This window comes from Rhipicephalus sanguineus, chromosome 3 (assembly GCF_013339695.2).
Source record: "Rhipicephalus sanguineus isolate Rsan-2018 chromosome 3, BIME_Rsan_1.4, whole genome shotgun sequence".
NCBI lineage: Eukaryota > Metazoa > Arthropoda > Arachnida > Ixodida > Ixodidae > Rhipicephalus > Rhipicephalus sanguineus.
The window spans coordinates 51,084,545-51,098,728 of record NC_051178.1 but is presented as its reverse complement, the minus strand read 5'-3'; the positions used below and the strand labels follow the sequence as shown (position 1 = coordinate 51,098,728).

At 47.8% G+C, this 14,184-nt stretch overlaps 1 protein-coding gene across 1 annotated transcript; it reads right to left on the bottom strand.

The window, feature by feature from the left end:
- Nucleotides 1–1,402: 1,402 nt before the first annotated feature.
- LOC119384915 (uncharacterized) lies at nt 1,403–4,870 on the bottom strand. Its single transcript, XM_037652548.2, has 2 exons — nt 4,007–4,870; nt 1,403–1,519 (listed from the first exon to the last, which is right to left on the bottom strand). Exons 1-2 carry the CDS (start codon nt 4,799–4,801, stop codon nt 1,445–1,447), a joined length of 870 nt encoding a protein of 289 aa, XP_037508476.2. The 5' UTR covers nt 4,802–4,870; the 3' UTR covers nt 1,403–1,444.
- Between the last annotated feature and the right edge of the window lie 9,314 nt (nt 4,871–14,184).

Sequence of the window (14,184 nt, the reverse complement as noted above, 5' to 3'; positions counted from 1 at the left end):
GCCAATCGTAACAATGCCAGCTGCCAATCGTAACAATGCCATCTTGCAAGGCGGAACGGCCTTTAGAAGATCGCGTCTGGCATAATGATAACCGATGTCCTAATAAAGATAAACGAAGTCCTCTAGCTCCGGTGTTGCAATCGTGTCCCCACAAAGATCGCAGCACAGCGGATCACAGCACGTACAAAGGTGTGAGCCGTCTGCGCGCGCGAATACAGACGAAGACAGACGGTCGCGCACGAAGATGGTGCGCGCGCTACCGTTTCCCGTCAGTCAAAGTGCGTACCCACGATGCCCCGCCTCCGGCACCGCCGATGGACCTTTCGCGCGACGAAAGACGGCCGGCGCGTTTGCTCTCTGCTTGAGCCGCCTTCGTCGGCTGCCCACGCATGCGTTCACTCTCACATAGAACGCACGGGGCAACTTATACATTTTACGGAACATCACGGCAACGCCGACGGCAAGAATGCGCCTGGAGTGGCCATACAGGGTTGTTTTTTTACATTTTTTTTCGTGAAAAGTAGATTACAGTCGGGCTCCTGCCGTTTTCACACACGAACTCTAGGTCGAGGCCAAAATACTTTGCCATGCCTAAAATCACATTGAATTGACTAGCAACAGCTAGTTAATAAACTTTGACCTGAGGGCAATTGTTTATATAGTTTAAAAGGACTGAGTGTTGGGCGAGTTGGTACTCCATTGTTGGAGTACCAGCTGAATGTTGTAGTCCGTGATCAATTTAATGACTTCTTAGAAATCACGACGGTTGCATGTAATTTAACATATTTTTCTTCCTATAAATCGAGGCAACAAAATAACCATCAAGTCAGTTGCCTCAACAGTATTTAGGTGTTCGAAAAATGAAACTACTTTTTGCAAGCATTACATTGTATCTTGCCGCCTTAATTCCAAGTGAAAGGGCCTTTCCCACTTTCAGGCATATTTTAACGACGCGTGCAGTGCGCTTACTTTCGGAAAATGTCAAGCAGTAAACTTTCCTCCATGATAGTTTGTAACGAGTGCATTACCAGAAGTGTCTGCAACATGCCGCAGCCTAAGAGTAATACAGCTATTAATTGCTGTCTTGAAACATTTTCACGATACGCAAATATTCAGTATTCGATTCGATATGCGACGACAGTTTTTCGCCTTATTCGTATTCGATTCGTATTCGAAAATTTCAATATACTCACACCCCTAGTTCCTCCATTTTACATTTCATCGCGTGCATAAAATCTCACCATGATTAGATTTCATTGGAGTTCATATATGCACGGTATGGCTGGACTGTGGAAAGTACTGAGTTTTGCGGCAGAACCTTATCAATAAAGAGGCCCGCAACCGCCCGCGAGCTGGTTCAGCGAGTTGAAACCGAAAGCGCGAAGCAGTACTTATATAATGACACTGCAGTTTTACAGGCCAGGCGCTCTTTTTGGTTTATTGCTCACTCAATTTGGTCATCCAAAATCACATGGGCTTCGGCGCCGGGGGGAAGCAGCTGTAAGACCATGACGATGACCTGGAAATAAAAGTCGACACAAATTCAGTCCCTTCCCATGTAGCCCTGTCGGTGAATTTGTGCTCCGTGCGCTTCAGCATACTTAACAGACAATTTCATCGGGCTAGTTGGTAATGATCCAACACGGGCATTTTTTATCGCAACAAGGAAACGTCAATCCGCCTGAATGACGAAGCCTAAATGAAAGGTGCTGACATTGAATGTGTGAGCACGCCATCTATTCCACTTATTAGAAAAGAACTACGCTATCTTGGTGGGGTGCTCGATAGAAATGATAATATCTGAGGTTTTACGTACCAAAACCCCCATATGATAATGAGGCACGCCGTAGCGGAGGGCTCCGGAAATCTCGACCATCTGGTGCACTGTTACATAAAAATGCATGAATGTTTGGTGTGCCCCGCGGGTTTGTTTTTGTTTCGTTGCCCCCACAGATATGTGTGCGCATCTCACAACAAACTTTCATTTGAAGTAGGCGCTTGTCTTCTTTGTATCTGTCACACGGTAAAGTTTCGCGCTACCTACAATGATGCTTCAGTTAGACCTGCAACCAAAAGTACACGGGCCACAATGTGGTTAAATACCAGCGAGTCGTTGGAGATGTCTGGTGATACCATGAGTATATGACCGGCTTTCGGTAATTTTAATTCCACGATGTTTTCCCGGCGAAGAGCAAGGGGGAAATTTATCATTGCTTTCCCCCACGGGGTGCCCCAGCCGCCGCTGACAGAGCGCGTGCGAGTACATGTTTACCAGTTCAACCGACGTTAATCATCTTGACCTGGTGCCAGTACTCAATCCATCGCTGCTAACACAACAGCAAAAAACAAACTTCAGTGAAATTCTGGCGCACAGCGTACAAGCAAATGGCGCTAAACTGCACTGCCTGTGCGAGGACACGAACAAGCTGCAGCTGTTGATTCAATTACGGGCACGCGGGCATGGCAAGCGCATTATTTCATCGGTAACTTGCTCCATAGACTTCTGTACGGTAGCAAGCGGGCGGCTGAGGTGAGATCGTACTCAGCGTTGAGGAGCAGAGCTATACAAGCAGAGCTATACGAGTTGGCATCGTTTTGAGAGCGCGTAATGGACGATATAGAGTTAACGCAACATTCCTACGTCTTTTTTAGACAATACAGATTTTTTTCTAAGGATGCTTTGGCAGTAAGGTTCCTGTCGTTTTCGCACACGAACTGTGCGTCGAGGCGGAAATACTTTGCCGCAGTTTAAATGGTATTGTTGGGACTAATTAACAAAACTCGTTAATTGACTTAATTATTGCATTGAGGGTAGTTGTCTATAATAGAGAGTTGTAGTGCATGACATTTTATGGCATACCCATTTCTTAGACATCACACAAAGTTGCACGTAATTTGATATATCCGTCATCAATTTTAAGGGCGATAACGAAACTGATAGCGGCTGGCGCGCATGGTGCCCCCCAGGCAACTCTAGCCATAGTTTAAATCGGCGCACTCTATGACGACGCGACCAAATGCGAGTTGCTGCCTATTGTCTGGTGTACGTCGCACTGTTTTTGTCTTCTTTTTAATTGCCTAATTAGGTGTTATTAATTAACTAACTTTTGAAGCAACGAAGCTGGGCAAGAAGAAATTCAACGAGAAAGTTCTACATCTCCTTGAAAAACGCCCGACTAGACAGTTTCTAACTTTGTATTTATAAAGTATTGGTGTTTTCCTGCTTACTACAGGTACGAAATACGATGAAGTATCACGTGACATCGCTTGCGCGCCTATGCGCGCTGCGATTGCAGTGCTCCCTAATGTTCTGCGTCCTAACGACCAGCATTTGGCTGGGTGTGCTGCCGCTTAAAAGGCGACAGGGCACGCGATGATGGTGGCGGCTGTGTGATGATTCACGTGTTGATTTCAGCAGCACAAGCAATAACCGCTGCATCTTTTTATTGCTTTCATAAACCGCCACGAGGGAAGCATATCATTCGCACGCGGAACGTTAGGGAGCATTGCAATTGCGGCGCCCAAGTGGGCATTTCATGTGGTATATTTTTGTATTTCGTGGGCACCTGTAGTAAGCAGAAAAACAGCAATACTTAGTTGATAGAATGCTAGTAACTCCTTAGTGGTTTTGCAAACAGATTTGTAACTATCTCATTGGACTTTTCTGTCCAGCTTCGATGTTTTAAACGTTACTTCATTAATCGTTCCTAATTAATCAATTAAGCAGAACACACAAAATAGTGGGACTTACTCCATGCACTAGTCAGCAACATGCATTTGGTCGCGTCGTCATAGAGCGCGTCGGCATATTATTAGGCTTAGCTGGGGCACCCTGTATACCCCCTGCATGCATGCGCGAAAAGAACGCCACTTAGCAGCTTGGGCTTGAAACGAGCTGCACTCAGGCATAGGTGCGCCACCATATCTAAATCGGTGCAGCGCAACAGTGCACATGACCTGTGTACACACAATTAAAAAAAAGTGCATCAATGTGAAGCAGGATTACCTTGCGCTTGGCAAGCGGCTCTCCCATGAGCAGCAGCTCCTCGTCACGGAGAAATTCACCACTGATGGACATGACCGGCACTTGCGGGAACAGTTCCACCAGCGCCTGAAGTTCCTGCGTATCCTCCATGGAATTCTGCAGGACGATAACAAACGTGTCCCTGGGGCTGCTGCTGCTGCTGTTGCTGCTGCTGTCTCGGCTGCCGCTGCTGGTACTGCTGTCGACCGGGTTGGGTCGAGTACTGCCGGGAGTGTTGGCGCGGCGATTGCTGCGAGTGTTGTTGCTGCTGCGGCATGGGCTGAACTCTCGACGAAAACTGCTGAGTAGGCTGCGGACATGCATTGCATCGCGCTGCTGGAACAGGCGCATAAAGGACACGGCCACAACTCTCCCCGTGTGTTCTTCTTTCCAGTGAGTTGTCAGGCTGCGGCCGTCCTCCATGGGAATACGGAACGAGTGGAACAGCATGACACCCGGGGCCACATTCCGCAGGCACGGGTCTTCCACTGGGCGCCGCAGTACAGCGCGTCGGAGCAGCTTGGATAGTTTTTCCAACCGACTGCGCTTGAAATTGCACTGGCGCCTGTACTGGGGAGCCGGGGCATCGCGAGCCACCGTAGCAGGGCACGACTTGCTGCTGCACGCCTCCCCCGCTACAACAGGGCTGTTGCTGTTGTTGCTGCTGCTGCTGGGGCGGCGGTGGCATGGCGTAGGTGGTGACGGGCCGAACAGGAAGGCTCCCGTTATTCCCCGGTGCACACTGCACGCCTTGGTAGGGTCGTCCCGAGGTCGCATAGTTATAGTTTTCGACCGGTGGTACACAACCACACATCTTGGGGACAGCTGGCTCTGCACCAGTTGAACAACTGCAAGAGAGCACGAGCGCAGTCCATTAGCGCCCTAAGTTTCGACAGCGACTACACAGCAACTGACGTGACGAGGGACGTCCACCGCGACCGCTCGACTTCTTATATAGCTATGTACACCGTTAGCGTGTACGCCTGGAACCATCGGCTGTATTGTCCGATACGTGAACAACGTCGGGAATTTTGCGGCAAAGAGGAAAATTTACGGCTACATAGGAAAATCTATGGCTACATCGAACATGCATAGGAAACATGCATAGGAAAATATATGACTTCATCGAACAAAAATAGCCGGAACACTTCATACATCGAACATCTGGCAGCTCGGAAGAAGTTGGCTTTCCTTCACAAGAAGGGGACCTTCCCACGTGCATTTGGGAACGCGAGGGGTGAAATTAGTAATAATAATAATAAAATTCGGCAGATCCCACGTACCGTGGGAATCAATGTTATGCGAAGCATGCGCGGGATGGTGACTGTACCGTAATTTTTCACAATGAGCGAAACGTTACAGAATGACGCTACAGAAATGTGGTAGTGGTATACGCACACTCATGTGTTGAAGAGTTGCGTATGTATTATGTAACCAGTTGTTTACAGTTGCGTAACGATGCCAACAGCAACATGGGTGTTACCAACACCAGACGCGGTAAGCTGATATGTAGTGCTTATATTCTTCAATATCTGGATAGCGCGAATCCGAACAAGACAAAGAAGGAACACAGATGCACAGGACAGGCGTTACTCGCAACTAAGCTTCATTCAGGAAAGTTTCCCTACATATATACACAGCCGAGCGGAACGCGCAGGCGCACTACACGTACGTTACAGTCACAGTTGCAGTTGTTACAGTTGTTATGCTTATACTTGTCTGTTATGACGGAGAACGCACGCACGCACGGAGAACGAACGCACTCACGCGCGAACAAACCCGTGTGCATGTCTGGAAGGGGTTCTTGACAGTTCTTGAACAAGGTCATCATGATCGTGATCAGTGAGCCCCAGCAGCTGGGCCGGACTTGTTATTCGGATCCGTTCATGATCGCTGCTACGAGGGGGTCTAAGTGCAGTGAAGTGCGAGGTATAATACAGCTCATGGAAATAATGGATGCCTCTTAATTACGATGAAATGATCTATGGCGGCGCCTGTCCTGGACGTGGCAGCGAGATCTTTTGATGCCCTGTCCACATCCAAGCCGTCTTTCACGCCGTATAACGACAAGGCGTTGTTGGGTCTTGATAAAGAAATGTTGAAGTCACCGCTAATGATGAGAGGCCTGGTTATCTCGGTAGATTTATTTTAGGAAGCATCGATCCCAGTTCTTGCACAATCCACGTGTTCCACGAAGCGGACCATGTGGACGAGTGGATGATAGTTGAGCGTTTTCCAGGGCTGTTCTGTCTTCAGCTTCCTCACTTTCGTTGCGGCCGCCGCGGTGGTGTAGCGGGTACGGTGCTCGGCTGCTGATCCAAAGGTCGTGGATTCGATCCCGGCCGCGGCTGTCAAATTTCTATGGAAGCAAAATGCTCGATGCCCGTGTACTGTGCGATCTCGGTACACGTTAAAGAATACCAGATGGTCAAATTTTCTGGAGCCTTTCGCTACGCCGTCTCTCATAATTATATCTTGGTTTTGGGACATAAAACCCCAACAATTATTATTATAACTTTCCTTGCGTGCCAATGTGCGTGTGTTCGCGGTTACTGTGTTGGTTGAGACTCTGTATCACCAGTGCCACATACCCGCAAAACATGAACTCTGGCATGCGGGTATGAGCCACACGTGACTGAGAGAAAGGGTTTCATGACGTACGCGACAGGTATTTTGTATTATGCGTGTTATGACCAGTGGATCGTGTTCATCGTACACCCATACCCTGCTGTGCCAATTTTGGTATACTACAAGTTATGGAGACGACCTGGAGAGCGCCCAGACGTAGGCGGCTAGAGAGATAGATACGTAGATAGAAACGGCCAAAGTGCCTGAGGTTCTATAAGAAATGCTTCGCATTTAATATCTGGGGTTTAACTTCACAAAACCACAATATGATTATGAGAGACGCCGTAGTGGAGGGCTCCGGAAATTTCGACCGCCTGGGGTTCTTTAACGTGCACCTAAATCTAAGTACACGGGCCTCAAGCATTTTCGCCTCCATTGAAAATGCAGCCGCCGCGGCCGGGATTCGATCCTGCGACCTTCGGGTCAGCAGTCGAGCGCCATAACCACTACACCACCGTGGCGTGGCGGGTGTAACTAGAAGGACGCCGCGCGGAGCGAGTAGAAACTACCACCATGTGTTTTGTGCCCTGTCTTGCATGTGCTAACGCTTGCCATCACGTGCTTTTTTTTCGTGATTCCAAGCCGTCGCGCCTGTCGGCCCGTCGGGTTCGTTTCTCCGTTCACTTCGTTATCGCGATGGCCGCCGTGAAACAGAAGAACCTGTATTATCCGCAAAAGCCGGTGATTATGATCCCATGCGAACGTGGAGCAAGAAGCCTGACGTCGCCGCTCTGTACAACATATCTAAAAGCACGCTGAGCACGATCTTTCGAAATCAAGACCGACTTTACGGCCTAGGCGTACTAGAGGTTTCCGGTGCCCGACGAGTACGCACAGCTACGTGTGAAGATGAGTTGTTTAAACCGATAACGAATTTTTCTCGCGTATAACCCGCCCGTGCATATATATATATATATATATATATATATATATATATATACCCTCAACTACCAGGCACCGCAAAACAAAAACACAGAAAAGGCTCCTCGTAATGCAGCGAAGCCACTTTTCTTGCATTATAGTAAAGCACTGCCGTAAAGCCAACTTCCGCACCAAAGTTTGCATCTAAAATACCGCAAATTCTTCAGTAGTTTCATATCGAATTATACGATACCTCGGATGGATTCTTCTTATTTTAATTATTTTCTTGCGCGCGCTTTCGATATATGCGGGTTTGAGTGAATTACGTAGTCGTGCTGAAAACAGAGTCTGCAACCAGCACACTTACCGGTGCACTTTAGATGGGGTTACGTATATACACCCATACGAGCGTTACCCTGATTAGGCTTTAAACACCGGCGAGACTTGGCGAGAGTTCATGAGACCTCGCGAGACCATGTGCAAAGGTTCTTAAAGAATACGTCGCATTAACAAAAAACCCAGGAGGTAAAAAAATAATCCGGATTCCACTACAATACAACGCGGCTTAATTAGATCCTGGTTCTCGCGCGTAAAAAAAAAGCCTCACAATTCGATTTGTTCTCAATTTTTTCTTTAAAGGACAAGCAGGTTCGCATGGCGAAATGCGAGTGTCCACTCACCAGCCTTTTCGTCCTTCGGGTTGGACGAATACGACAGGAAACCGAACGTGGGGCTGCACCCCGCTCGTTGGGCAATTTGGATAAATCGTCGGAGATCCCGGCAGAAGTCTCCGAGAAACTTTGGCAGTCCGCTTGTTGTTGTTGGGCATTTTTCCTCCGATTTTATCTGCGATAATCGATCGGTGACGGATCGTTATTTTCTGTCTCGTTTCGGTGTACCCGGCCGCGCATGGTGATAAGGCATATATACAGCATCACAGCGGATCGTTTGGCATCGGAGCTTTCAGTTCTACTGCAAGCGTAAGTTCTCCGGAACGGTCAGCGATGAACCAGGCGCCTTGAAACGCAATATAAGTAGTGCTAAACTACCAGGCGTACGGCAACTGCATCGAGATAAGCTTCAAGATCAGTTCTTGCTGCTTTTATTGCGATAGCAAATATATGGACAGTCTCGGCTGAATTTTGCCGTCGCCGTCGCCGTCATGCACCGTATATATATATATATATATATATATATATATATATATATATATATATATATATATATATATGCCCCAAAGAAAAATAATTCAGAAAAATGCTTCCGAAGCGCGGAATCGAACCAGGCACTTCTTGCCCCGCAGCGAGTGGCGCTAACCTCTACGCCATGAAACGCAGATACTCCACGTGGCTAACGGCGAGCGTTATATACAAACCCCTTACCGCTGGACGGACTCAGAGACAGCCGGTTCTTATAAGCGTTTCTTCATTACCAGCGAGATGGCGCTAGGAGCCCGACGGGCGCATTTAAAAGTCGTCGGCGAGCTCGCTCGCTTCTTCTTATTGCGCAGGGAGAACCTTGCCCTCCCGCTGTGTGCTCGCGCGGTTTTCTGGTGGTGAGGGGAAGAGGATTGTTTCAAGCTTTCACCGTGGTGTCCGCGCTCATGTTACGGAGCGTACGAAAGTCACTCGAGCTCAAGGGACGCCGCTAAACGAACAAACAGACGATGAGCGCGAACTATCAAGTGTCACAGCTCGACACTTGAAGCACGCTAGTTTCCTTCGCTGCTTCGGCCGCCTTTGCAACAGAAGCGCTGTTCAAACTGTGAGTATCCATTGGCGAGCCTCGCTTCGTATAGCATTAGTTTCTTGCTATCGCATTCATTGCTTCGCCCTTGCGGCGAAGCTGTGACTTTTTTTTTAAGGAAAAGATAGCATTTCTGTTTGCAATTAAGGGTCCAATATGCTTGAACGACGTATAAGACGAGTGAAAGAGGACAGAGTAGCACAAGGCGAGCGCTGGTCTTGTGCATCTTCTAGCCTTTGTCTCGTCTTCTGCGCGAATACCAATCAAGCGGCCCAAATTTGCTTTTTCAGTTAAGGGTAACTGTCAAGTATATTCAAGCATTTATTTTAATCCCTTCTCTTTCTATAGCGTTACCACGTAAACTATTTGCTAGATACTTGCACTGCGTATATTTTACATTTGCACTCTTGTTTCGTTTTTGTATTGCTTGTGTTTTCGTTCTTTTGGTACTTCCGTTCTAGGCATCTGACCAAACTAAAATGCGCGACGGCGCATCGCACCGCCTCCGCACGACACTTATCTCGCGAAATTCATCTGTCTGGTGGAACTAAGGCATGCAACGCGTTGTCACGTTGTATCGATGCCGTGGGCATAAAGGAAGGAAAAATTGGGAGAGAGCGTCCAGCACTGACAACGATATTCAATAACTGCCGGAATACTTCAACTTCTCGTGTTTTTATTGTACCTAAGTCTGGCTGTAAAGCTGGTGTGTCGTATGGTTGCGCGATAATTTCTTCTTTGTGCCACATCGTTGATTTTTTGATGTGGCTGTTCGCAAAACATCGTCTTTTGGTGTGAAAAACTTGTTGGTACCGAATCAATATGCATTTCTCACTGGTCGCTCAACTACCACAAACCTTGCTATTTTCATGATTCTGTTTTGTTATTTCGAATTGACCCTTATCGCTTTAAAATTTCCGGTCAGAGCTCATTAGCTTATCAATAAAGCGGTGACCTAAAACCTAGAAAACCCGCGACGTCAAATTGAAAAGTACGCAGAGATTATGCTAAATTATGACAAACTTGAAAATGCGCGGAATAGCCGACTAGTGCCCCGGTTCCGAAACGGGATAGAAAATGACGATAAAGTCTGTTCTGAAATAAGAACAGCTAGAAGGCCGTTATGCGATTAACCACGCAAAACATATACCATAAAATCTCGTTCATTCGAACTCGACGGGGACTATAAAATTGTTCAAATTAAGCGGAGTTCGAATTAGCGGCCTGGTGCCAGAATGTACGGACATCGCGCCACACTGCGCGCGCGCAGAGCCCTAAGAAGCCACCTCTGGGCTCGTTATCGCAAATTGGCGCTACTAAACGTTTGTGGCAGGTGATTTCGTAAATTAGGTTCATTGAGCCCTAACGGAGAACAGAAATTAATTGATCAGCCAGTGATACGCCAGAAACAAGCACCAACATGCACTCATGTGAGACGTCAGCCTTAATCTCGAAATACATTACGCTATTTATGCTCCAAAACACGTTTATTTACATGGAAGAGGTAAAGCAATCAAAATTCAAAGTAATCAGTGATTTGCATTTGCCTGCGTTTATTCTGTCGCGACTCCGTGAGCATCGTTTGCGCCTGGCCCAAGAGCTCCAGAGCAGCGTCCAACTGCCGTTCCCAGTCTCATCTGCTGAGAAATGCTGTTTCGTTGTTTTGTATCTCCAATAAATTTGGTTTGGTTTGCTTTTGCAAGACATTGTTATCACTCGGGGCCGACTTCTGCGCGGAGTGACGAAAATCAGGAGCTCCCAGTTCGAACTAACTGTTGTGGATACTGGCGCGTTCGAATTTCGGGAGTTTTCCCCCTAGAAATACACAGTGCGGTGCCGGGACCAGGGCGTCACTTCGAATTAACTTTGAGCTCGAATTAACGAGCTTTTACTGCACGCACGGGAGTTTCATTCTCTCTGCTAGCTACCAGTACCGAGTTCCGGAACAATCGGCAGGCAGCAATCTTCTCCACCGTCCTAAACGGAGCCCCCACCAGCTATTCCGAAGAAGTTTCGCTTTCGTTCCGCATAGATATTAATGCGCTGTTAGGCATATTAAGGCTATGGGGCGTTCTCGCGGCTTTCATAGCATCCCGCGACAAAGAAGCGCGGTAGGCGTGAACCGGCAGATTTTCGAACAATCACGGAGTGCTTCTAGTGGACAATGATTAGACTGGGAACGGAATGACCCACAACTTGGTTCTTTTCTTGGCTAGTTAAGTGCCAGGTGAACATCCCGGCTGGAACCGCCACGGCCGACTGGCACGAGTCGCTACAAGTTTAGCGCCAACTTTCGCCTTCTGCAAGGAAGTTCTGGCACTGTTAGCCTCTATAGTTTCTGTGCCGGAGAAGTTCGCGAGAGGCGCTCTATTTAGTTCGCGACAGTTCTTCGAACATCAATGATGCAGCCCATCGATCTTCTTCGAATATCAATGTATGCAGCCCGCAACGTGCTCCAGTAAAATACGTGACGGCATAACACGTGGCTCTGCGAAAGCAAGTGCACCTCGACGTCTCCTGCAAGTTTTCCACCGCCTCATATTACAGCGCTTATTGCAACAGTGCAAATCCAGCTTTGAATGGCTCTGTCCTTACCAAACTAAAGGTTCTTGAAGGCTCCTCCAGACAACCAATGCTATAAGACAAGAAAGCAGCGACAACGCCTTTGCGCCGTGGACCCTCTTTCTGCTCTTTTTGCGCCATTATGAATACGTCGACCTCAAACTACTTCTCCGTGGTCGTAGAAGCGTGGACGCGCCCTCCGCTCGAAGCGCGTGCCCCCACTCCCCCACATCTCGACCGAACGAAAGACGCGCGCTTTCAAGCCACGATAGTATAAGGGCCGAAACTGGCCGTGCGACTCACGTGGCAGTAGCAGAGGTAGCGCAGTTTCCGTCTCAGTAGACCGAGGCTGATGACTTGCCAGAGGCGGCAGACCTCGCTGGTGTTGAACAGGTCGCCGACGGGCACGTAGTCAAGAATCTGGCTCACCACGAGGTAGTCAGCGCAGGCGGCGCTGTCCATCCATGCACTCGGCTTTCAGCCGCTGCACCCGGCGCCCAATTTTGTTCCCGACAGTGGAGCCGCTCCGTCACATGCGAGCCCTGGCCGAATGGATGATGGTGATGATGATGATGTGCCTCTACACATGGCTCATACCCACACTGGGGGATTGGCCAAGAATTGTTTACGTGAATTTTTAAAGTTACAGCTACTCATTACACACAAAAGGCAAGCAAACATAAAAAAGAACAACTGCAATAATTATTTGTACATTCAGCCCAGAGTTCTCATTCTACCTAGAAATTAGAATAATGAAATTAATCTCTTACCAAACGTCTTATTCTTTTTATTGATTTTTTTTTTCGTATTGATTCATTGCCACTATCGGAGCATGTTTGCAATTAGGAATTTAAAAACGCATTCGTTGCGCTCTGGCCATCTTGCGCGTCGTCTTCACGAACTCCACGGGGAGCCCGCGCTTCACTTCTTTGCCTTCTTCGCTGACCCGCGCTCGCGCTCGTCATCGGCAACTGTCAGAATCACAGCGCTGCAGTACTGTAGTGAGTCGGGCTGGCGTTGTCCGCATTCCTCCACAGCCATGTACCGCTTTCTCTGCCGATCTACTTGCGTGCACTGCCACAACATCGGAACCTCTCACTCTGTCAGAACAGAGGGAACTTAGAACCATTTTGATAGCGCTGCTGTCACCACTAACGCGCAATGGGTTCGCACCGATAAAGACGTGGCAACCTGGAAACAATTGTACATGACGCTTTCGAAGGTGACACATTATTTCAAATGCGAGTTTAGCCAATTTGGGTAATTAATTTTCACAAGTGAAGTAATCATCGACGATAAAAGCAATATTCGGCCATTTGCGCAAGGTGATGGCTAACAAATGTCGTCCCACTGTCGTATCTCTCAAGGCCGTTTCACATGACGCAAAACACAGAGATTCGCACCGGGCTGCGAATTCGATCGCAGCGAAAAAACGGCCGATCGCTCTCGCCGCAATAGTTAGCGGCGAGTGACCACCTTGTTGGAAATCTTTCGCTCTGTTCGCAGCGGCGGAGCAATTTTTTGGTCGAGACCCATCGAAATTGCGCCGACGAGTTTCTTTTGGTTATGGCCGCTGTTACGCGCTTTAAAATTAATTTAGATTGGAAAGTATTCTTAAACGATAAAACGCGCGTGCTCTTCGTTACCTGATGGGAAACTTTGTGCGCGAAGTTTCCCATCAGCTATGCACCAGCTCGCCGACTTTCAAGTTTTGTTAAACCATCTTTGCTACAGTTCATGAAAACTTAACAATATCGTAATGCACACCTTTTTGAGATTACGTTTGCAAATTATGCGGTGTCTGCTGCAAAGAACGGCAGCAAGCAACCTTGCGCGCCACGCCTGTCGCAGAGCTAAAATCGCAGCCCATCGCAGCCCATGTGAAACCAAACCGCATCCGGCGGATGGGAATTGGAGCGAAACGGAGCGATTTCTTTTTCACTGTAATCGGCTGCATGTGAAACAGTCTTTAGCCCTTTTGGATTAGCAACTGCCGGGCGTTAAGACAGGTTGTTTTGTTTTATTTTTATACAAATACATCTCTTTATAGTAACATGCCATGAGAAGTCAGGCCCCCTGTACGTTTTCGCAAACGAACATCTACGGCCGAGGCGGAAAAAAAACGTGGCCGCAACCTACAAGTACATCCAAATGAGTAAATAACAAAAACGCGTTCAATAACTTTTTAATTATTACTTGAGAGTTGCCTCAGTGTAGGACGTGATAAGTTTCAGGACGTGACAATTTATGACATGCAAATTTTTTTTTAATCAAGGAGCCCCTTCTCAAATCGGGGGAAAGGAAGGCAAACGAAGCTTGGGTGCGCGTGCCTCACGTAACGCTTTTCTTTCTTTCTTTCTTTT

Coding starts and splice junctions, on each gene's coding strand:
- LOC119384915 (XM_037652548.2), bottom strand. CDS start 4,801: ATGCGACCTCGGGACGACCCTACCAAGGCGTGCAGTGTGCACCGGGGA. Junction 1,520..4,006: donor AGCCGCTTGCCAAGCGCAAG/GTAATCCTGCTT, acceptor TTTTATTTCCAG/GTCATCGTCATGGTCTTACA.